The sequence below is a fragment of the Felis catus genome, chromosome B1 (assembly GCF_018350175.1).
Source record: "Felis catus isolate Fca126 chromosome B1, F.catus_Fca126_mat1.0, whole genome shotgun sequence".
Lineage (NCBI taxonomy): Eukaryota > Metazoa > Chordata > Mammalia > Carnivora > Felidae > Felis > Felis catus.
The window spans coordinates 143,860,746-143,886,396 of record NC_058371.1 but is presented as its reverse complement, the minus strand read 5'-3'; the positions used below and the strand labels follow the sequence as shown (position 1 = coordinate 143,886,396).

The 25,651-nt window shown below is 36.5% G+C and overlaps 1 protein-coding gene across 2 annotated transcripts in view; it reads left to right on the top strand.

Annotated features, from left to right (window-relative positions):
• The window catches only part of USO1 (USO1 vesicle transport factor), a 95,154-nt gene that overhangs the window by 49,302 nt on the left and 20,201 nt on the right, over positions 1–25,651 (top strand). The window contains exons 6-14 of one of the 2 annotated variants that reach the window (XM_023253040.2): positions 75–177; positions 334–389; positions 3,312–3,432; positions 16,166–16,344; positions 19,973–20,113; positions 21,996–22,084; positions 22,483–22,637; positions 23,041–23,252; positions 25,023–25,043. In XM_023253040.2, coding sequence (XP_023108808.1) covers positions 75–177; positions 334–389; positions 3,312–3,432; positions 16,166–16,344; positions 19,973–20,113; positions 21,996–22,084; positions 22,483–22,637; positions 23,041–23,252; positions 25,023–25,043 — 1,077 coding nt within the window. The remainder of the gene's footprint in view (positions 1–74; positions 178–333; positions 390–3,311; positions 3,433–16,165; positions 16,345–19,972; positions 20,114–21,995; positions 22,085–22,482; positions 22,638–23,040; positions 23,253–25,022; positions 25,044–25,651) is intronic. The other variant, XM_023253041.2, reaches the window with a different exon arrangement.

The window sequence follows — 25,651 nt, the reverse complement described above, 5'->3', positions numbered from 1 at the left end:
TGTTAGTTGAAAAAAATGTTTTTCTTGAAAATGTGAATTACATATGTTAAATATTTTAAATTCTTAAATTGCAGGAGTTTGATTTCCATGTCCGCTGGCCTGGTGTGAAGCTTCTTACTTCTCTTTTAAAACAGCTAGGGCCTCAGGTGCAGCAAATCATTTTAGTCAGTCCCATGGGTAAGTGACTCATCTTCCTTACATAATTTTGATTTAAAAGTGAGGACCGCTCCTAAAGAGGGAGACTGAAATGATGTGTTAATAAATGGTTTATAATTTCAATCACTATTTGTATTTTTGATCTGCCCGTATTTTTCACACGATTATATGTTCTAGGTGTTTCGAGATTGATGGACTTATTAGCAGATTCCAGGGAAGTTATACGCAATGACGTAAGTTAAATTCAAAAAAGAAGTCTAAGAATATGCAGCTTGTTTTCTTTTCTTTGCAAGTGAAATCTTTGTTGATCCTCTGTTAGAGTCGTAAGTTAGATTTGGAAAATTGGCGTATTGGCCAGTCTTTTAGACCTTTTTAAGTTGTATACAAGACCACATTATTTCTTTGTTTCCTGCCTATCCAGTATTTTGACTTAGATGATTTTGGTATGCAAATTTATGTGTTCCACAAGTTTAGGATTTCTTTCATCCTCTTCTCAAAGGTTATATTGACACCAAACTCCGCCTCCAGAAAGAGTAAGGGAAACCTCCCTAGACATTTAACTGTGTAAATTTAAAGCCTTGTGTTTGGAATCCTCACCCTCATTTGACTGAATATGCATTTCAAAGGATTTTCCTTGTAATCATCATTTAACTATAGAGCATGATTTGCTCTGGAGTTATTTTCAATTCTGATTTATTTATTTGCATATATGTTTGAATATTTTGTATTGATGCAGTGTTTTGTTGTTGTTGCTGTTGCTTAAACATTTTTCAGTGGTTGTTATCTATAACTTGATCAAGACTGTAATACTTTTTTTTTTTTTTTTTTTCAAGTTTATCCATTCTCTTCTTGAGAGGGACAAAGAGAGCACAAGAGGGGGAGGAGCAGAGAGAGAGAGAGGGAGGGAGAGAGAAAATCCCAGGGAGACTCAGCACAGTCAGCACAGAGCCCAACGTGGGGCTTAAGCCCTAAAACTGTGAGATGATGACCCGAGTCAAAATCAAGAGTTGGATACTCAACTGACTGAGCCACCTAGATGCCCTTACTTTTTTTTTTTATTTTTTTAAAGACTGTAAGTAATCTCCACACCCAACATGGGGCTCACACTTACAATCCTGAGATCAGGAGCCTCATGCTCTACTGACTAAGTGAGCCAGGCACCCCTAAGCTATAATACTTTAGACAGCAATTGGAAAAATCTTTTAAAATTAAAGTCTAGAGCTAGGAGAGCATATCAATCTAATTCAGTCTCCATATTGACACTGAGAAACCCAAGACTCATGGAAACCAAATGATTTGTTATTTGTTAATAATGTCTGTTCATCTGTGTATTAGTGGTAACTGGTCTGTGCCTTTCTCATCCTAAGTGCTAGCAAATAAATACCATTTGGATTGCTCTTAGCTTCACAACCGGTTAGTGGCAAAGCAGAGACAAGTAAAGTGCTCTTGACTTCTAGTCCATATACACAGTGTTTTTAGCTTTGTATTTAACATTTTGCGTTATGTATGTCAATGCAGTATTATAAGGGCTGAAATTATATAACTCATGAAAGGTACATTTTTAAATCTCTATTACTCTTTCAAGAATTGTCTTATTTAAATCTATACCCATCTACTTAGGAATTTGAAATGTCTTTCTTTCACTTAAATATTACTATACATCTTAAACTTGATGTTATTGTTCTATTCTTCTCTTGGCCCTCAGTATAAATATGATGATTCCATAGAAACCTTTTTAAATTTTTTTTTAACGTTTATTTATTTTTAAGAGACAGAGCATGGGTAGGGGAGAGGCAGAGAGAGAAGGAGACACAGAATCCGAAGCAGGCTTCAGGCTCTGAGCTGTCAGCACAGAGCCTGATGCGGGGCTCAAACCCACGAAACTGTGAGATCATGACCTGAGCTGAAGTCACACACTTAACCAACTGAGCCACTCAGGCCCCTCCTCCCCGCCCCTCTTTTTTAAAAAATATTTTGGTTTTATGTAATCTCTAGACCCAACATGGGGCTCGAGCTTACAATTCCGAGATCAAGAGTCACATGCTCCACTGACTGAGCCAGTCAGGCACCCCATCATATAAACCATTTAATAGAAATCCTCTCTTCATGGATCACTATTAATATCATTACCATTTATTTTCACTTTCAGATAGAATTTGTGTGTATGTGTATAACTGCATTAGCTTGGTCCTTAAATATAAGATTTCCTTTAATTCCCTACTCTTTTTTCCTGCTTTTAGCTTTATTCTTAGTTGTTATTTATTGATTTAAAAAATTTTTTTAATGTTTATTTATTTTTGAGCAGGGGGTGGGGGTGGTGGTGGTGAGGAACAGAGAGAGGGAGACACAGAATCTGAAGCAGACTGCAGGCTCTGAGCTGTCAGCACAGAGCCTGATGCAGGGCTTGAACTCACAAACCGTGAGATCATGACCTGAGCCAAAGTCAGATGCTTAATTGACTGAGCCACCCAGGCACCCCAGTTTTTATTTGAGACAGATAAAATTCTCTGTTTATGTTGTTTTTCATTAATTTTACGATTAGGGATTAAGTTACATTTTTGTTGTAACATCTAGATTCTTGTTTTGTTTATTAAAGTTTATTCTGAGAAAGAGAACCAGTGGGGGAGGGGCAGAGAGAGAGGAGGACAGAGGATCCAAAGCAGGCTCTGCACTGACAGCACAGAGCCTGACGCAGGGCTCAAATCACCAGTCATGAGATGAAGACCTGGGCGGAAGTCAGATGCTTAACCAACTGAGCCACTGAGGCGCCCCTGTAAATTTATATTCTTGAATTCACAATTTCATATCATTACTATTGTGAAGCACATATAGAGATATCCCTGTGACATATAATCAAGCCCAGTTTTCTTATGCCACAATTAAAGCTAAGATGGATGACTGTGTAAGAATTGTATATTTATATTGTGTGCAGTGAAAAGAATTAGGAATTGGTAGACACCGATTCCAGTCTAGGCTCGGTCTCTTTGAGATCTATAATCTTAGGGAGGTATCTTGCTCACCTCTGTCCTTGTTTTCCCTATCTATAAAGTGAAAGAGTTGGACTTGTGAAATTCCTGCACTTCTAAAATTCTGTGGTTTTACATGTCTTAAAAAGATTGTCTTCTACTTAACATGTTATCTTTTTTCTCCATAAGGGTGTGTTACTACTACAGGCACTAACAAGAAGCAATGGAGCCATCCAGAAAATTGTTGCTTTTGAAAATGCTTTTGAGAGACTACTGGACATTATTACAGAGGAGGGGAACAGTGATGGAGGTATAGTATGAGAAGATTGATTTAAAGAGATTCCTTTTGTGCTCACAAAATTGTTAACTTCTAGGGAATGCAATTAGAGGGAAAAATGAGAACTCATACTTTATATTCTCTTTCATTATGGTTTGTTGAGTATGGATTTCTTCCTATTTCTATTTGATATTTGTTAGGCTTCTGGAATCTAGGTGATATCTTTCATCATTTCAAATTTCAGCTATCTCTCTCTTCAAATACTGCTCTATTTTCTCCTATCTTTCTAAACTCAGAATCAATTCTCTGTCATCTGATTTGGCTTTCACGTTATCTGTCTTACTTTCTCTTTTGTGTTTTCCATCTTTTTGTCTTTCCAATCTTTATTCTGTATTATTTCTTCTTTAAAAAAAATTTTTTTTAATGTCTATTTATTTTTGAAAGAGAGAGAAACAGAACACAAGTGGGGGAAGGGCAGAGAGAGAGGGAGACACAGAATCTGAAGCAGACTCCAGGCCCTGAGCTGTCAGCATGAGCCCGACATGGGGCTTGAACCCCCAAACTGTGAGATCATGACCTGAGCTGAAGTCAGATGCTTAACCAACTGAGCCACCCAGGCGCCCCCCCCCAGATTATTTCTTCTGATCTGTTTTCTGTTTCATCAATACTCTTTTCACCTATATTTATTTATTTATTTTTAAGTTTTTATTTAAATTCTAGTTAATGTACAGTTGAATATTAGTTTCAGGTGTACAGTTTAGTGATTCAAACACTTCCATACAACACCTGGTGCTTATCACAAGTACACTCCTTCATCCCCATCACCTGTTTAACCCACTCCCTCCACCCACCTTCCTTCTGGTGACCAGTTTGTTCTCTATAGTTAAGAGTCCATTTCATGGTTTGCCTCTCTGTTTTTTTCCTGTGCTCATTTGTTTTGTTTCTTAAATTCCACAATTGAGTGTAGTCCTATGATATTTGTCTTTCTCTAACTTATTGCGCTTAGCATAATACTGTCTACCTCCATCCACATTGTTGCAAATGGCAAGATTTCATTCTTTTTGATGGCTTAGTAATACTCCATCGTGCACATGTATATATATATGTGTGTGTATACACATACACACACACACACACACACACACACATATAGATACATGTATACATGCATACCATATCTCCTTTATCCATTCATCAGTTGATAGACACTTTGGCTGTTTCTGTAGTTTCACTGTTGTAGTAGATAAAGCTGCTGTAAACTTTGGGGGGGGTGTGTCCTTTTGAATTAGTATTTTTGTATTCTTTGGGTAAATACCTAGGAGTGCAATTGCTGGGTTGTAAGATAGTTCTGTTTTTAACTTTTTTGAGGAACTTCCGTATTATTTTCCAGAGAGTCTGCACCACTATTCATTCCCACCAACAGTGTAGGAGGATTCCCCTTTCCCTGTATCCTCACCAACACCTATTGTTTCTTGTGTTGTTTTTAGCTATTCTGACAGGTGTGAGTTAATATCTCATTGTTTTAATTTGTATTTCCTTGATGGTGAATAATGTTGAGCATCTTTTCATGTGTCTGTTAGCCATCTGTATGTCTTTGGAAAAATGCCTGTTCCTGTCTTCTCTTTTTTTAATTGGATTATTCATTTTTTTGGGTATTGAGTTTTATAAGTTCTTTATTTTGGATACTGACCCATTATCGGATATGTCATTTGCAAATATCTTCTCCCATTCAGTAGGTTGCCTTTTAGTTTTGTTGATTGTTTCTTTGACTATGCAGAAGCTTTTTATTTTGATGACAAAAGCAAAAATAAACAATTGAGACTTTTATCTTCACTTGTATTTAATCTGCTGTTAAACATGTCTATTGAGAGATTTTCCCTCCCATTTTTATTGAAACATAGTTACCTACAACACTGTTAGCAGTTTAAGGTGTACAGCATGATTTGACTTAACATACTGTGAAATATAAGATTAGTTAATATCCATCCATTGAATTTTTTTAAGATTTTATTTTTTTTTTTAAGTAATCTCTACACTCAACATGGGGCTCAAACTCAACTCCAAAAGCAATAGTCACATGCTTTTGCAACAGAACCAGCCAGGCTGTTGAATTTTTTATTTCTTTTTTCTAGAGGTTCTGTTTCGTTCTTTAGCAAACTTGCTGTGTAATTTTTTTTTATAATTTCCTTTTCTTTGCAGATATTTTCAACTTACCTTTTATTTCTTTGAATGTAGGAAACCATTATTTTATAGTCTCTGTCTGATAATCCCAATATTTTTAAGTCTTTGTGGATTTGGAACTTTTGCTCTGTTTTGCTTTGGTTCTTATGCATTGTATAATATTTTCTGGGTCCATGATTATCTTTGATTATGTGTTGTGTTTTACTTAACAGAATTAATTCATAATAATTTGAAGCCTAGGATGGAGGTAATTTCTTTTAGAGAAAACATGCTCATTTCTGCCAGGCCCTGGGAGTGCAATTTATCTGGGATCACCTTAATCGAGGTTTAAGGTCTGAGAGTTCCTAGACCACTCAGGCAATTCAAACCCAGGATACAAGATCTATCTGGACTAGTTAACTTTTGGTTGTTCTCATCCTGAGGATATAGCCATTTAAAGTCTCAGCTTATTAGTGGAGAGTTTTATATTAGATTTCTTTCCCACTTTGTATATGCTCTTCGCTTTGATTTATTTTCCCTCTGCCCTGTAAGTTTGTCACAATGAAAGTGTTATATTTTCTAAGGTCGAGAAATGTACTCCCAGTCAAAAGGTATTTATACTTGCTTACCTCACTAAGATATTCATTTTCTTATCAATGTTAGCCTGCTAAACTATAAACTCTTCATTGCTCCTGAGGCTTTTTTTGTTTTTAATTCAGCATTTTTAGTTGTTTTTAAGGAGAGGTTGATCCAAAAACCTAGCACTAGGGTTGGAGGAGAAAATTAGTTTATTTGCATTGACTGGACTGGGATTAGCAAATAGAGTGGTAGTGTAGTCGACAGTTGGCTATATTACCGTGGAGGGGAGGGCCAGCCTGGATATAAAGATTTGAGTGTCTAGGGGCACCTGGGGGGCTCAGCTGATTGAGTGTCCAACTTCTCATGGTTCATGGGTTCAAGCCCCACATTGGGCTCTGTGCTGACAGCCCAGAGCCTGGAGCCTGCTTCGGATTCTGTGTCTCCCTCTCTCTCTACCTCTCCCCTGCTCATACCCTGACTCTCTCTGTCTCTCAAAAATAAAAAAATGTTAAAAAATTTAAAAAAGATTTGAGTGTCTAGAATATGAATGATAGATGAAACAAAGATAAATGAGATAAAAGATTAGATGAGTCAGCCAGGGTAAGGAGTGAGAAGGGAAGTACTAAAGCAGAACCTAAGTTATACTAATAGTGAAGGGATGGTAGAGGAGCAGGTATTGGCAAAAGAGACTGAGAAGAAACAGGCTGAGAAACAAGAGGAAACCCGCTGTAGAGAGGGTCTAGGGAGTGGGTAGCATTGTTAGAAGCTGCTGGGTTGTCAAACAAGATAAGGGCAGAAATGTACCTTTGAGATGTAGAACATGGACATCATTGATGACCTTGGGGAGAGCAGCTGTGTATAGTGGTTGCCTCAGAATCCATATTGCAGTGTCAGAATTAGAATTAGAATTAGATGTGGGAAGATAGAATAGTAGAGAAAACTCATGCAAAGAATTTGGAGAAGTCAGGGGAGAGAGGTGAAAAGGAATTGGAGGTTGACAGGGAATGTTTTTTATCCTCTTAAATTTTTTCTTGACATATGAAATATTTCAAAAATACAGAAAACAGTAAGAGATAGTGTAACAAACACTTGTACACATGTCATCCAATTCTATTAAATGTTTACATTTTGCTATACATGCTTTAGGTTATTTTTTTAAAGAAATAAAACACAAGAGATAGTTAAGTCCTTTATATAACCATTGTTACTCTGCCTTCCTTCTCTAAGATAACAGTATTCTGATTTTGTTTTTCCATCCAGTGTGTTTTTATACTTTTAACATGTGTTTGCGTGAGTCTGTACACATGCACATCGTATGTTAATATATAGCATTATTTTGCATGTTCTCAAACTAGATAAAAAGTATCCTTCTGAGTATAATTTTACAACTGGCTGTTTTTATCCAACATGTTTTGAGATTTATCCATGTTGATACATGTTACTCTAGTTTATTCATTTTAAGTGCTATATATTATTCAGTAGTGTAAATATTCTGTGATCTATTTTTTTAATTGAATTGACAGATTGTATCTATCTTTGCTAATATAAACTGTTGTCACGAATGGTCTTTTGTGTCTACTTATGTATAGATTCACATTCTTGTCAATCCTTGCTTGCCAGTTTGATAGGTGTGAGATGGTATCTCACTCAGATTTTCACTTTTCATTTTGTAAACTAATGAGATTAAGCATATTTTCATGGTGTATTCACCATCCATTTTTGTTGATTTGTCTTTTACCCGTCTCAATTACCTGCTTACCCGTGTTAGTATAAGATCATTTTTCCTTTTCCAGTTGATTACTGAGAGTTCTTTATGTGTTCTGGATACTAGTCCTTTGTTAATTATACATGTTTCAGTTATCTTCTTCTAGTCTATTTATACTATTTCTATTAAAGTTTAAATTTTTACTCACATGTATTGGCTTTTTTAAAAAATGTTATTTTGGTAACCATGAGCCAGGTACTTTACATATGTTAGCTTATTTAATCTTTTTCTTTAATGTTTATTTCTGAGAGAGAGAGAGAGAGAGAGAGAGAGAGAGAGAGAGAGAGAGAGAACACACAAGTAGGGGAGGAGCAGAGAAAGAGAGAGACACACAGAATCCAAAGCAGACTCCAGGCTCTGAGCTGTCAGCACAGAGCCCGACATGGGGCTCAAACCCACAAACTGTGAGTTCATGACCTGAGCCAAAGTTGGATGCTCAACCAGCTGAGCCAACCAGGCACCCCTAGCTTATTTAATCTTATACCACTTTGTGATGTATTATTATCATCTCTGATTTGTAGTTGAGGAAATGAAGTCTCTCACATATGGAGTCAGAATTTGATTCCACATAGGTCTGACCCCAAAGCAAGTGATCTGTGTCTTCTTATTATCTGATCAGAATTTAATAAAACCTATTTGAATAACATTTATGAGAAGCCACCAAGATTCATCTGATTTACTTTCTGGATCTAGGATTACTTTCTCCTCTTTTTTACGTAATCTATAACTTGCCTACATTTGATCCCTTTTAGTTGTCCAAAATGTAAGTGACACAATTAAACTAGAGTGCCCTGTTATAATAAATAAATAAATAAATAAATAAATAAATAAATAACAATATAAATATATAAATATTTATTTATAAATAAATAAATTTATATATAAGTAAATATATATATTTATTTATTTTTGAGAGAGAGGGAGAGGGGCAGAGAGAGATGGAAAGAGAGAATCCCAAGCAGGTTCCACACCCAGTGCACAGCCCGACATGGGGCTTAGTCTCACAAACCGTGAGATTATGACCTGAGCCAAAATCAAGAGTTGGACACTTTACCAACTGAACCGCCCAGGTGCTCCATATTGGCTTTTAAAAATAGTTTATGCTTTTGTGTCTTGTTTAAAATTTTTCTCTCTACCTCAAGGTTGTAAAGAGCGTTTTCAACATTTTCTTCTACTAAAGGCTTTGCAATTTTATGTTTTGCATTTAATTAATATGGATTTTGCATTTGAAAGATGGTATGAGATTTGTAATCAAATACCTATATGTGTGAAGGTCTGCTTCTGAGTTCTCTGTTCTGTTCCATTTGTCCTTTTGTCTCACTCTATACTAAAACCACACTTTCTTAATTACTAAACCTCATAATAATCTCTTATCTATTAGAATATAGGAAAAACTTTTTATTTTGGCTCTCCTAAGCTTCCCAGATCCAATTCCAATGTTAGATACCACCAGAGTATTTGAGAATTCAACTCAATTCTGACACTGTCTACCCAGAGATAGTATCAGATTCTACCCAGAGATAGCATCGGATTCCATAGGTTTAGGCTTTAGTCCTACAAGGCTGCCCTCTACAACCCCCTTCAGATGCCAATCATAAGCCTTAGGCTGTTTTCCTGTGCTTCCGACCCACCTCACAGAATGCAGGGAAACACTTATGTTTACTGGTTTATTTTATCTTATTTTTTTTTATGTTTACTGGTTTGTTAAAGGATATGAATCAACAACCATATGAAGAAATATATAGGAGGAGGTCCCAAAGAAAGGAGCTTCTGTTCTCACAAAGCTTGGAGCCCAGCTCAGTGATGCATAGAAGCAATTTGTTTTCCCAAGTGTGGAGGCTCTCTGAAAAGAAGCGAAAAAACTGTGCTCTCGGATTTTTATGGAGTCTTCATTACAAATTCATAATTGACTAAGTCATTGGCCATTAGCTGATTCAACCTCCAGCCTCTCTCCCCTCCCTGGAGGTGGGGGAGTTGCCAGAGGGGGGTAGTGTACTGAAAATTCCAACCCTCTAGTCACATGGTTGTTCTTCCTGGCAACTAGTCCCTACCCTTGGGTGACATCCTCAAATCACCTTCATTAATAGCAAGATACCCATTTCACCTTTATGACCCTGAGGAGGTTTCAGGAGCTGTGGCTGAAGACCAGATATATCTGAGAAATGTATTTTGGTCATCTGAATGAATTCTGAATTCTCAGAATTAGCACACCTTTTCCTTTTGTTCTTTTATTTGAATGAAACTTGTTTGCTAGTCAAGATCTATGAAAATCCCTGTTGGAAATTTTTTCCCCTAAAGTAATCTCTATACCCAGTGTGGGGGTTGAACTCACAACCCCAAGATCAAGAGTCACATGCTCTACCAACTGAGCCATTCAGGTGCCCTCTGTCAGAATTTTGATTGGAAGTATATTGGACTTAGAGATTAAGGAGAATTTTCATCTCTACTGAATTGACTTTTCCCATTCATGAACCCAGGTCTATCTCTTAATTTGTAAAGATCTTCTTTTATGTCTTTGAGTCATGTTTTATAATTTTGAGCAAAAGGATGTTACACCTTTTCTTTTTTTGTTTTTTTAGATTCATTTCTAGGCATCTTACTTACAGTTTTTCTTAACCATATGCATGGGATGTTTTTCTACTACATTCTCAAACTGATCACTACTTGATTTTTCTTTGTTGATCTTGTGTCTAACCACCTTATTAAGCCAGTAGTTGTAATTGGGCTTTCTGTGCAGATGATCCTATTTTCTATTAATAACAGTAATTGTTTTTCTTCCTTTTCAGTTCTTGCACTACCTTTCTTTTTTGTCTTGCACTAGTTAGAATCTTTAGTACAGTTGAATGTTGCTGACTTTAATGAGAATGCTGATGTCTCACCATTAAGTTTGATTTTTGCTAAGAGTTTTTTTTTATCATGAATGAATCTTAAACTGTAGTGAATTTTTTTATATCTATGGAGATTATCATATTATTCTTCTTTAATCTATGAGGGTGTTTTCTTGAAAAAGAGAGGCTACAACCAACATAAGCAAGTAGAAAAGAGGGACGATACAGGAGAGAGAGAGAGGATGATCAGTGGTACACAATACCAAAAAAGAAGAAGAAGAAGAAGAAGGAATGGAATCCAGAGCAAGGGCAGGAATTGGCTTTTAAGATAGGAGAAGCACATCTTCCATCATAATGGGGAAGGCACAGGTGGAGATATAGCTCCTTTTTCAGACTTGAAGAAGTAAAGATGGGGAGGGGGGTAGGGTGTTGAGTTGAAGACAGAGTCATATGCTAAGAGTGAAAGAGGAGGACACAGTTGAGAATTATGGAGAAGGTTAAAAAGTCTTTTGGAAAATAGGAGAGCTAGTTGACTGTTGAAATTAGGAAGATTTCCTTCCAGTCAGGGATAAAGGTCCCATTAAGGATTTTCACTGGGATTTTATAGCACTGCAGACTGCTTGATTATGTGTTTGCATCCCCCCACTCCCTTCCAGTACTCAGCTGTCGAGTTGCAAGATAGAGAAAAAGCCAAGCAGTTAGTTTTTCACAGGGTTGTGTCTTTTCCAGGAAGGTACCATGAAAACATAGTAAGGCAAGAGAACTTAATATATTACCTATAGAGTGTAAGAAAGGAAGATCTGTATAATCTTAGCTAGATAGGGAAGGAGGTAAAGATGGGGTTTCTAAAATGGGAGTTTCAAAAACTTACTGATGGGTTGAAAGTCTCAGGGAAGTCATAGAACAGATATGTTGAGAATATTGAGCTGGAAAGATGGGAGGTTTTAGTAATGGAATGAGAATTCTCTCTGAACATGAGGACAAGGAACTTAGAAGTCCAGGTATTAGATGGATTGTCTTTGGAATCAAGAGTGACAGCAGTAAGTAGAGAAAGAAGATTTGGAGCAAGATGCTGGCGATGTTTTCAGTGAACAAAGAGTAGCGACCACGTTTTTTTTACTTAAATGCAATTAGGAATGGTAAGAGATGGATGGTATAGGCAGGTGGCCTGATCCTCAAAGGAATGGGAGATTTTGTGAGAGGGTAGAGGAACTTTGGTCTCTGGAAAGTACACTGGGCCAGTAGGATCACAGAATCCATATCCTGACTCTGAGGTACATGGGATTGAGAGCATGATCTGCTTTCACTTCAGAATGTTACAAGGTAAGGTAGCTTCTTTAAAGAAAAAAGCATTTCACGAAGTGATTGGGGGTTTTGTTAACTAATATTTGGGAGTTGGAGGTAACATATAAAAGAGTTTGAGGGGCGCCTGGGTGGCTCAGTCGGTTAAGCGTCCGACTTCAGCCAGGTCACGATCTCATGGTCCTTGAGTTCGAGCCCCGCGTCGGGCTCTGGGCTGATGGCTCAGAGCCTGGAGCCTGCTTCCGATTCTGTGTCTCCCTCTCTCTCTGCCCCTCCCCCGTTCATGCTCTGTCTCTCTCTGTCTCAAAAATAAAATAAACGTTAAAAAAAAAATAAAAAAAAAAGAGTTTGAAAGGAGATTAAGTAGAGGAAAAGAAAGCATTTTAAAATGAGAACATAAAAGAGCATAGGTGATTAGCAAGGTGCCTATTTTCAGAGATGACCAAGGAAAACAGGGATTTTAAGGCAACATAGAATTAGCTTGTCTTTAGGATTGCTAAGATAAGTTCCAGTGGCTCCTTGTAACTGATGGTGGCCTTCACACAGTGGAGGGAAGGCTGCCAGTTATAGTGAGGGCTTTGACATTCTGTTTCCTCCAGAGCATTCAGATGCTTCTGGTGGCAGATCTTATTTAATGGAGATTTATGGTCCTTCGTAAGAGATATAGTGGTTCCTCTCCAGGAGGTGAGGATCCACATGGTTCAGCAGTATGAGGTGAGGAAGCCTCTAATTTGGAGAGATCAGGATTGGTTAAATCAGAGGTTTTTAAAAGGACTTAAAATATGCACATTAAACATTTTATTTCAAGTTCAACGTAATACATTTTTTTCTAACATGCATTGCTATACTGATCTTTTGAGTTAGGGCCAAAACCTTTTCTTTGAATATGGGTCCACTCATTGGAGTTTTTCCATCTTTCTGCATGTTTCATATATCATATCTATAATACATCATGTAGGATTTGCTTTTTTATTTCTTTACAGTGGAATGCAAGATCTTTCTGGGTTTTTACAGTTACTTTTCTTGCTTTTTAGACTTGTATTGCCCATATATAACAACAGCTGTTCTTAATGACTTGCTTTCATTATGTTTTGCCAAAGACTTAAACTTAGTTTTTATAAAAATAGCTGTGTTATTATATAGTCCCCTCGTATGCATAGGGAATACATTCCTGGACGCCCAGTGGATGCCTGAAACCACAGATAGTGCCACATCTTATGTATACTGTTTTCTGCTATGCATGCATACCTATGATAATGTTTAATTTGTAAATCAGGTACAATAAGAGATCAACAACAACTAATAATAAAATAGAACAATTGTAACAACATGCTGTAATTAAAGTTACGTGAATAATAGTTAATAACTAGTGCAAATAGCATGGTGGATTTGTAAATTATGTAAGTAATTTACTTTTAGATACAATACCAAAGGCATGATCCATGAAAGAGAAAATTGATAAGTGGGGCTTCATTGATGTTGAAAATTTCTCTGGAAAGTTTCTCTGGCAGAAAATATTGGCATATTATATCTCAGAAGGAAGTTGTATCCCAAATACTCAAAGGACTCTTAAAATTCAACAATAAATAAACAATGGGCAAAAACATCACCAAAGAAGATATATAGATGGCAGATAGCATATGAAAAGATGCTCAACATCATATGTCATTAGGGAAATGCAAACTAAAACAGGAACTACAGATGCTTTCATTCGTTGCTGGTGGGATGCAAAATGACACTTTGGAAGGCAGTTTGGCACTTTGTTACCAGACTAAATATACTCTTACCATATGAGCCAACAATCACACTCCTTGGTATTTCTCCAAATGAGTGGAAAAATTATATCCATACAAAATCTTGCCCTCGAATGTTTATAGTGGCTCTATTTATAATTGTTAAAACTTAAAAGCAATCAAAATGTCCTTCAGTAGGTGTATGGGTAAACTGTGGTACATCCAGACAATCCAATATTATTCAACAATAAAACAGCATCAAGCCATGAAAAGACATGGAGGAACCTTAAATGCGTATTGCTCAGTGAAATAAGCCAGCCTGAAAGACTATATACTCTGTGATTCCGACTGTATAATATCTGGAAGAGACAAAACTATATACACACAGCAAAAAGATGAATGATTGCCAGGCATCTGGGGTGGGAGAAAAGAGAAATGAGTAGGTGTAACAGAGGATTTTAGAGCAGTGAAGCTATCCTATCCTGTAATGGTAGATAAATGATGTTATATGTGTGTCAAAACTAATATGCTACACCCCACACAACACAGAGTAAACCCTAATGTAAACCATGGGCTTTAATAATGTATCAGTTTTCATTCATCAGTCTAACAAATGCACCACACTAATGCTAGCTACTAATAAAAGGGGAAACAGAGGGAGAGAGTATATGGGGATTCCTTTTATTTGTTGCTCATTTTTTCTGTAAACCTAAAGCTGCTCTAAGATATAAAGTGGGGTTTTTTTAAGTTTTTAAATTTATTCTGAGAGAGAAAGAATCCCAAGCAGATTCCATGCTGTCAGCACAGAGCCCAATGCAGGCCTCAAACCCATGAACTGTGAGATCATGACCTAAGTCAAAATTAAGAGTCAGACAGACGCCCAGCCGACTCAGCCACCCAGGCATCCCTAAAGTTTTATTTATTTAATCTCTACACTCATTGTAGGGCTCAAACTCAAACAACCCCAACTGAGATCAAGAGTCATGTGCTTTTCTGACTGAGCCAACCAGCTGCCGCAAAAATAAAGTCTATTTAAAAAATAAACTGGGGCGCCTGGGTGGCTCAGTCAGTTAAGCATCCGACTTCAGCGCAGGTCATGATCTCGCGGTTTGTGAGTTCAAGCCCCACATTGGGCTCTGTGCTGACAGCTCAGAGCCTGGAGTCTGCTTCAGATTCTGTGTCTCCCTCTCTCTCTGCCCTTCCCCTGCTCATGCTCTGTCTCTCTCTGTCTCAAAAATAAAACATTAAAAAAATTCAAAAAACTGATTTTTATAAACACAGACCTCAACTACTAGGAGTAAATGTGTGAGTGTACCTCACAGAGGAACTTACTAGCTGTGAACATCTGACATTAGTCATATTCTTTTTTTTTGTTTGTTTAAATGTTTATCTTTATTTTTGAGACAGAGACAGAGCATGAGTGGGAGAGAGGCCGAGAGAGAGGGAGACACAGAATCGGAAGTAGGCTCCAGGCTCTGAGCTATCAGCACAGAGCCCAACACAGGGCTCGAACTCGTCAACTGCAAGATCATGACCTGAGCTGAAGTCAGATGCTCAACCGACTGAGCCACCCAGGCACCCCAACATTAGTCATATTCTTAACAGAGGAAACAGATCTTTGGTTAGACTAACACATGATAGAGATCAGTTGATGAGCTTTAAGCCATGATGATAGTATATGCTGTAGTGTGGATGGAACTACCCTACAGAATAGTATGTTGTAAGCAGAGATAGAAGTAAATGGAGAAGAGGAACCAGGAAAGATAGGAAGCCTGAGGAGTGGCCAGAGATCTGTAAGGAAAATCATGAGAGAGTAATTACTAGAAACCAAGGGAAGAGGAAGTTTCAAGGAAGAGACTCAAGACAACAATGTCCAGTGCTTCTTAGTGACTAAATAAGATATGATTTATTCTTTCAACAAATATTTAATAGTGAGCTGATATGTATAGACCTGATATCATGTTTCTGTCTCTGCTGAGGATATAGAGTAGGTCACTGTATCCTAGTAGGACATTCACATTCCTGTCTTTATGAATTATAATCTAGTAGAGAAGACAGATACTACATAATAATAAAAGGAGCAGGTTCTTGTGAAAGCATGTGGCTGGTGATGCCAACCTAGTCATCAGGTCTTGATGTTTAATCTGGGATCTGAAGAAAAAATCTGAGTTATTGAGGTGAGGGGTAGTTGAACAGAGAGGTCAAGAGATCACTGGAAACCTAAGAAAGAGCACGCAGATTGTGGCCTATGACCGTCAGGAGTCAGAACAGGCTTTTTGTCTTGCTGTACTGAAGAAATGCTGAGTTTGAAGTTTTGTCTTTTATTTAAGTGTTTGGGGAGTGAATTTTCCTTCAGGTTTTATCAGCCTTAACACTTCCATTTTACATTCTTTTCTCAGGCATAGTAGTGGAAGATTGTCTGATTTTGCTCCAAAACTTGTTAAAAAACAACAATTCCAATCAAAATTTTTTTAAAGAAGGCTCATATATTCAACGTATGAAACCTTGGTTTGATGTTGGCGATGAAAATTCTGGCTGGTCTGCACAGAAAGTGACTAATCTGCACGTAATGCTACAGGTACACTATAGTTAGACATAAATGTGACAAGAATTTTGACAACATTCCTTTCAAAGAAAAGAAAATTAAATTGCTTGTATTTGATAAATCTAGGATATTGAGTTGGTTTCAGATGGGCCTAAAAGAAAACCTTTTAATATGAAGATTTGCAGTTATGCTCAGAGATAGAGATCCACTGCCATTAACCCCTCCCTCCAACCCCCAGTACATATGCCCATGACTCAACTTCAATAATTATTAACATGTGGCAATTTTGTTTCATCTTTTATTCCCTTCTCTTGCCCTGCTGGATTATTTGTATTTTATTTTATTTTATTTTATTATTTTATTTATTTTTAAGGTTTATTTATTTTGAGAGAGAGAGACAGAGTGAGCAGGGGAGGGTGGGGCGGGGGGAAGAGAGAGAATCCCGAGTAGTCTCTGCTGCAGAGCCTGACTCAGGGCTCGAACTCAGGAACTGTGAAGTCCTGACTTGAGCCGAATCCAAGAGTCAGATGCCTAACTGTTCGAGCCACTCAGGCACCCTGCCCTGCTGGATTATTTTAAAGCAAATCCAAACGTATAGTTTCCTGATGGGTTTTGCACCCAGAGAATAATAGGTTAGATAGTTGATTTGAATTTTTTAAATCTACTTTCTTCAGTTAAGGTTCTAATGTAAATTTTAATGTACGGAATACTGCGTTCAGCAAATAAATTCACTCAGTAGACATTTACTGAGAGCTAGGCAGTGACTGCTAGGAAATGAATGATAATGTCCCTGCCTCCAAAGATTAATAATCTGTTTTAAGTCTGATATAAGTTAAAATGACAAGTCACCTGCAATTTTATTTTAGCTTACTGGTGATGAATGGTAAAAGTGAAGACAATAGGATCCCAAATGATTTCTGCATCAGAGAAAATATGAAGTTCTTTGAAGTATTTTACTTACTTATTTCTTTATTATTCCCTCTCCAAACCCTTAAGTTTATATACTAGCTTCCCAGTTTACTGGCTCTCTGGTGATTCTTGTGGGTCTTTGAATATCTCTGAATTGTTCCTGCGTCTCTGAAATTGTTTTCCTCAAAACTAGATGGATAGTTTCTCTAGTAATTAGAGTCTGAATATCATTGCATGCCGTGGGAGTTGCCTGTGTAGGGTTAATTGGTAATTAAGGTGACCAGATGCCCCATTTTGCCAGGCTAGTAATCGTTTTGTAATTACGAATAGTGTCCTCTTTCACTTCTAAAGTGTCCCAATTTAGATAATAAATTATAGTTACCTTATATAGAATATGCCTCAAACCTGTCAGGAAAATATTTTACAGGAGAACATGGGTAGAATATTTCTATTTTATACTCCCCACTTCATCCTTTCTACTTTCACATGTCAGTATTACACATTTCAAGACTTAGTTTTTCAACATGTTTTTTGCACCTTAGAAATAGCATTCCAAGTAGTAAGCTTGATATTTTGCCCAACACCACTTTCTTAATAAATTCCTGTAGAAAAATACCTTTCAAAACATGATTAGACAGAGCAAAGGGATCTGGTGATGTGCAAAAGCTTATATATATCCTACCAAGCAGGGAAAATTTAAACTGCTAGAGGAGTCCACTTATGTTTTATGGTTTAGAGTACTAAGCAAAGAATCATTTTTGAAGAAAGCTGCTGTTTAAAAAGTACTACTTTACCAAAAGAAAAAAAAATTAGACTAGGGTGCTGCATATAAACAAAAAAATACATTATTTTTACATATGTAGTAAATTGGTTAAGTTTTTTTTACTTTTAAAAAGTAAATAAAATCTTAAAGAATGTAAACTTCAAAATAAAGAAGCTGAGTTTAATTCACTTCAATATATTCTCCATCTCAAAGATTGAGTAGTTGATGCATTCATGACTTCGCAGGCCACAGGTTATCTTCTGCTTTTCAGCCTATTACTGTTCTGTTTCCTTATAGCTTTACTTAGGGTTGCTTGTATTTCCAGTTCTTTGTTATGCACCAAATGAAAATGCATCAAAAATGAGGATAAACAGTCCTATTTGGATAGATAACATCCGAACTGGAATTATTCATCATTGCATTGAAATCATGATTGATTTTAAAAATTCTATAAATTGAAATCGATGTGTTTGAGGGTATTTATTCAAATTTTACAGATTAAATTTGGGGGAAGCATCTTTTTGAAAAGTTTTTTAGTCATAAAACACTTTAATTTTTCTTGGAATGATAGTGTTATGACTAGTTCTGCCTCCTATTCCTATAGGAATATACCCTTATATATCATTTTTTGGACAGATACTGCCAGCAGTTCCCAGAAAGCTCATTACCTTATGAGAGAATCTTTTCATTGTTGGGTAATTCTAGCTCTTAAAAACTTCATATAATGAGTCAAAATCTGCCTTCTACAAACTTCCCCCTGTTTTGCTCTCAGGGAAAATACAAGTCCATTCCTTATGGTATTTTACATATTTAAATGTTGTTACTAAGTCTTCCCTTATGTTGTTATCCTTATAATAAATATTCCCTCTTTCTTCAATCACCTTTTCCTACTTCTCTGTCATCTAGAAGATTGATAATTACTTTTTCTTTATTTACCTCATCAATAAAGATACCCAACTGCTATTAGATGATACTAAGGAATTATTGTTGATTTTGTTAGCTACAGTAATGGCATGATGATCATGTTTTTTAAAATTCTTTTTAGTTAGAGGCATATGTAGAAATATTTATGGGAGAAGTGACAAATAGCTTGGTATTGCTTTAAATATATATATATATATATATATATTTTTTTTTTTTTTTCACATTAGGGATAAGAGGAGAATAAAACAAAAACCAAAACAAAAAGCCATGGAGGTCTAACCAGAAAGGTCTAAAGATTTGAGCCATTATGTAATTCTAAAGCTTCTCTCTAGTGACATCAATGTATTAATCAACCCTCTTAATAAAAATATTATAAAATCCCATTTGATCTTAATATACAAGGTTTTGTACACACATAGATTTGTAAGTCTAGTTTTAAAATACAAGCTATATGTGAAATTATTTTGAAGACGTAACTGCTGAACATTTGTTTGGGATGACATTTTTTATGTTTCTCAGACTTCATGTTCAAGTTCAGACTAATCATAGAACCATAAAGGTTTAATTAGCATTAACAATCAATGAGGCCAGCCCCTTACCTAACGCATAAATCTTCTACCATGTCTTCAGGGGTTAGTTTTGGTCTCTCTTTAAGTATCTCCAGTTTAGGGGGACTTTATTACGCCCCAAGCCATTCTATTTTCAGACCTTCTCCATAATTAGGTAGTTCATCTTTACTTTGGTAAGAAATATACCACCCTGTTACTTATTCATTTATTGACTATACACTATGTTATAAATACTGGGCCTTTTCTTTGGAATACAAAAATGACTGAGGCAGTTTCTACTCTGGGAGTTCACAATCACCTGAAGGAGACAAACTGGCGTAATGTGCTATGTACTATAACAGAACTGTTGCCATGAGAGCGTGAAGGAAAGAGCATCTAGATCTGGCTGAATAGGTGAGGGGAATCCTTTACATAGACGTTCTTGTTCATACAGAAATTTGCCTCAAGACTTTTCACATCTTTAAAAGACCACTTTTGCTTTCTCTTTCTTTCACAGCTGGTTCGTGTGCTGGTATCTCCCACCAACCCTCCGGGTGCTACCAGTAGCTGCCAGAAAGCTATGTTCCAGTGTGGCTTACTGCAGCAACTTTGCACTATCCTAATGGCCACTGGAGTGCCTGCTGATATCCTGACCGAGGTAAACCAAATGGAGGCAGAGGCTACTCTTGTGGAAGTTGAAATCAGGAATCCTAAGAAGAATTAGATGTCAGCTGAAGGCAAAACAGTAATAGTTAACCATTTTTATATGTTAAATTCCTTATTGATCCTACTAAAATATAATTTGCATAATGATGACAGTATTAATTCCAAAAGGTGTACTCATCCCTCAAGTTTAATAATATATAAATACTGTTCAAGCTTACAGGACTTTCATTAATTTTATTGTATTCAACAGGAGTGCACAGTATGATTTAAGTTTTTAATGTTGAGAACAGTATGACTTAGTCAAATAAGACTTGAGACTTAAGTAGTGTTACATAGTCCTAGAACAGTAAATTCTTTTTCCCTGATGTTTGCGTTTTTTGTTTCCTACCTATTAAGAAAAAGAGGTTAGTTTGAAGAAAAGAAAGGTTTAGTTTCTTTAAACTTTCATAAAATCTTTCTCAAATTAACACATGCACATTAAAAGAATAGGTAATAATAAAAGTTTTATAAGAAAAGCAGCTAGCTATCTGCAGTCTCACTCCTCCCTTGCCTTAAGTCTTGCTTCCCCTCTGCATAACCCTCTCACTTCCTCCTGTCACCCCAGTAATTTGCATTTAAATCAATAATCAGGGTTTATAATTTTATGACTATACAAATACTGTTCCCTGCCAAGACAGAGCCCTATATCATTTTTAAATATCTCTTTCCTAAGTTGTAATAGTATTCTCTTTTCATCTTACTGTTTTTCTGTGTAACTGCATATTAATACTATCAATATGATCAACATGTCATTTCCCATCCCAGACATTTTTTTCCTAGACATTTTTTCTTCTTTTCTAGAAGCCCCTTCCATCCTCCTGCTCCAATATGGGCTGGTCTACTTCTGTGCACATCTCTAGCCCCAGGACTTTCACCATCCTCCTAGGATCTCCCTTTACTCCTCTCTGGAGTTAAATCCCTTAGTTACCAGGATTCCATGTCTTTACTCCCCACCTTTTGACTCATTATCTTAGTTTACTTCACTTCCTAAAAAAAGTCAATGGCAAGAGAACTTGTTTTTATCTTTTACATGTCATTCCTTTATTTTCAGAGTTACTCTAATGTTTGGCTAGGTATAGATTCAGGGTTAGAAATCATAACACTCAACTTTCTGAACATTATTTCAGAGCTGCCGTTAAGAAATCTGAAGCCATTTTTAATCTTAATCCTTTTCATGTAACTTTTTTTCTCTAGAAACTTTTGGGATCTTCTCTTCCTTTCTGGTTTCCTGAAATATACTGATAGTGTGCAGTACTACAGACTTTTTTTTTTTTTTTAACCCTCCCCAATTATTGTTGACACCCACTGGACCCTTTCGAGCTGTAGACCTGTGTCCTTCAGTCCTGAGAATGTTTTTTATATTTCTTGATAATTATTTTTATGTTCTATTTCTGCAACTCCACTAATAGATTTGTTAGACTTTCTGTGTATCTAGTTTGCCTTTTTATTCTATTTTCTTGGAGGTATTTTCAATTTCATCCTTAAATTGAAGTTTTGATTTGTTATATTTTAAATGTGTTTGCTGATTTTATTTTGAAGCACCCTTGTTTTGTAGAAATAGATTCTGTCTTTTAGAGGATACTATTGATTTTAATTTTTTGAGACTTTTAAATCCTTATGGTCAGGTGTTATTTGTAATTAGAGCCCTATGCTTAATGTTTTAAAGCGTTATTTTGAAAAAGTGTTAACAGGATTATAATGCTGTCACTCCTTTTTTCGGTATCTGAATTTTAGCATTTAAAAGCAAACCACAGAAGGATATAACATTTTGTTTTGAAAACAGGTTTTCTTCCTTGACTTACTCTCTCTCAATTTTTATTTTTCCCCCTAAATAGACCATTAATACTGTGTCAGAAGTTATTCGAGGCTACCAAGTAAACCAAGACTACTTTGCTTCTGTAAATGCACCTTCAAACCCACCAAGGTAGGAAAAGGGAAATACTGCTATTTCTCTGAGGAAGTCAGAATTTACTTTGGGTTTTTAGTATATCTCATATACACATCTTTTAAGAAGTTCAACCATATGTTTTGAAACTAGAAATTATCTGACAAGATAAACATGTTGGTGTTTTAAAAGAGTCTGTGGTCCTTGGAGCTTCGGTATTTGGGCTCAGCTATCACCCTCACACTTCCTCCGTGCCTTACGCAGACCCGATTGCTTGCTTGTCCGAGCGGCAGTTGTCTGTCCTGTGCAATGGAGGTGGAATACTTACCTCGCTGGTGTTCTGCTTATGGTGTTTCAGTCAGCAGAAACGACTAGTTACTGATCTGTGTCCTTGGGTTGCAATTTTTCTTTTGCTCTTTTCTTTCTGAATGCAACAGACCGGCAATCGTGGTACTTCTCATGTCCATGGTTAACGAAAGGCAGCCGTTTGTATTGCGCTGTGCCGTTCTCTACTGTTTCCAGTGTTTCTTATATAAAAACCAAAAAGGACAAGGAGAAATTGTGTCAACGCTTCTACCTTCCACTATTGATGGTAAATAATTTAGTTCTAATTTCTGTTCTGAGAAGTACGTAGTCTTTCAAGCTTTTAATGATAAGGTATATTGTAAATGATAAAAGACCCTGGATGTAGTGGAATATTTAAAATATGGCATTTCCTTGGATTTGCTTTAGAAATGCAGTTTTTAACTAAGACAGTAATTTTCTGGAATATTATCTCATCGATTTGATGCCTGAAATGTAATTATTTCTTTGTTCTGCTACTCTTCTTCCAGGGTCATTTTGTCATCTTTCATTTTTATCTTGAAAAGCAGACTTTTAAAAATGTAACTTAATACCCCTAATTAACAGATTTTAAAATCGTATTTCATACTATTTTTGTGTGTGTGTAAAACAACAATTAATTTTTTATCATCATCTGCCTGCCATCTTTGTAGCAACAGGTAATTCAGTCTCAGCTGGTCAGTTATTATGCGGAGGTTTATTTTCTACTGATTCACTTTCAAACTGGTGTGCTGCTGTGGCCCTTGCCCATGCTTTGCAAGAAAATGCTACCCAGAAAGAACAGTTGCTCAGGGTTCAACTTGCTACAAGTATCGGCAACCCTCCAGTTTCTTTATTGCAACAGTGCACCAACATCCTTTCACAGGTAACGTGGCTGGCGAGTGGAACTGCTCTAAGGGGGAAAAAATCTCAGCTATACGTTTTTGTGTCAGTGATACAAAGATTTAAGGGTATCCTTCGTAGATGCAGATGAGAAAGGAAAGAGGCATGGACTTACCTGCTCATTAACTCATTGTAACCTGAAACAGTGTGTAGAGAGAAAGAAATACATACTCTTACAAGAATGGTTTTGCCAAATAGTAAGATCTGCTTCATGAAACACATCTTCTGGACAGAAAGGTGTTTTGTTTCTCTTTCTGTTTCCTTTTTCTATCATCCAGTGTTCTTGCATGTCCTTTTCTCTTTCTTTTTTTTTTTTTTTTTCAACGTTTTTATTTATTTTTGGGACAGAGAGAGACAGAGCATGAACGGGGGAGGGGCAGAGAGAGAGAGGGAGACACAGAATCGGAAACAGGCTCCAGGCTCTGAGCCATCAGCCCAGAGCCTGATGCGGGGCTCGAACTCACGGACCGCGAGATCGTGACCTGGCTGAAGTCGGACGCTTAACCGACTGCGCCACCCAGGCGCCCCCCTTTTCTCTTTCTGCTCAGTAGCCGAATTTGGGTCTGTTTATGAGAGAGAATAGAATAAAGTGGTTCATAGCTATGTACCTCCCTCTTTCTCTTCCCAGACCAGTTGATTTTCCTTTCAGAAAACAATACCAGTCCATCGCTTACTAAACATTGTACTCCTTGATGTTTGAGAGCTCTCCAACCCTCAAAACCCCAAGGCATATAATTTATCTACTAATATAGAGAAAAATGTAACTGTTTGCATTCCTCTAGACACCTAATGAGAACAACAAAGCTTCACTGAAGTGTGGATGATAAGGTCTTTATGAAGGTCACTTACAGTTGGATGATTTGTCCACATGGACTTCTGTTGCTGTTGAACAGTTCAGGTTCACTGTTTAGCAAAACTATAGTCATTAACATTCAGAGTCACTTAGAGTAAAAATATACTTAAGTCTAAAATTGGCTGTCCCCTAGAATTTTCCTCTCTGCCTCCCTGTGATAATGTGGTGTGTCCTTCTTAATTTTTAATTTTGACACACTCATTGAATTGTTTTATTGTGAGCTTTTAAAGAGACATCAATGCCATCATCCATAGGAAGTTATAAATTATGGTTAAAAATTAGTGAAAAGGGGATCAGACATTCTCTTTATTGTTTAAAATCTGTTTATTTAAATTGAAGGCTTGTTTCATCTTTATCATTTATTTCTTAATGATTTGAAAAAACTACCCCTAAATATTCATATCCATGTATATTTAATACTTCTCATTCTCATGTTGCTGTTTGTTGAAAACAGCTTTTCTTCAGCCAAACAGCAGTTAACGGACCACCACCGCCAGAGACTTCGCTCTAACATTGTAGTCACAATTAATGCATTATGAGAAATTCTCAAGATAGTGGTGTCTTCCCCTTCACAGCACAGTGCTGTAAAATGATCCTTTCTCCTCCAAAATGCATATTAATAATATGCATAATATTATGTTACATAATAAAATACATAATAAAATATGTTACATAATATATATGTTACATAATAAATATTACATAATAAAATATTAGAACTATCCTGTTACAATAAAATATTAGATAATTATATAATGTTACATAATAAAATATTAGAACTATCCTGTCCCAAATTATTGGTGTGGGTTTGTAGAGAGACCATCTGTGAGGGATTTTTCTGGATTTAAATTTTTCTACAGCAGTAATATTTATAAATAATTTTTAATGTGTAATTTACAGGGTGATAAGATCGACAGACGGGTATGTATCGCTTGTTTAAGCTTAGGCATTTCCCTCTTACAGCAAGGCTTTCCTTTGTCTTGGGTTTTGCTGATGGTTTTTTTTAACCGCTTGTTTGAAGTTACATTCTACTCACACTTTCGTGTGTCAGCAAGTTTATCTCTATCATAAGTGGCTCTCCAATTTTTCTCCGTGGGGTATTTTCTCCATGTAGTGGTGTTACTAAGAGCTGTGGGAATGAAAGTCTGAAGCTGTACCTGTGCTTCCTCCGGGTATGCTTGCACTTTCTGGAATAGCTTGGTTTGGGTTTTTTTGGTTGGTTTTGTGTGTCTCCTCACCTAAGCTTGCTTCTCTATCCCCCCGAAACTATTTCAAAGCTAGTAAAATTTAGGGTTAAGAAGTTTGTCTTTAGTCAGTATATGAAAGAATGTGATGACTTTTTTATTACTTAGATTATTGAAAATGTACAATAGTAAGTATAATTTTGTAATTTGAAAGATTTTTAAATTGAATATTGTGGATTATTCTGGATATAACCCATATGGTACAATTACCATTGGGGGTTAGTTTTTGATGTGTGTGGGGAGTGTGATTTGTGTTGGTTTTGATTTTTTTTGTGTGCAGTCTTT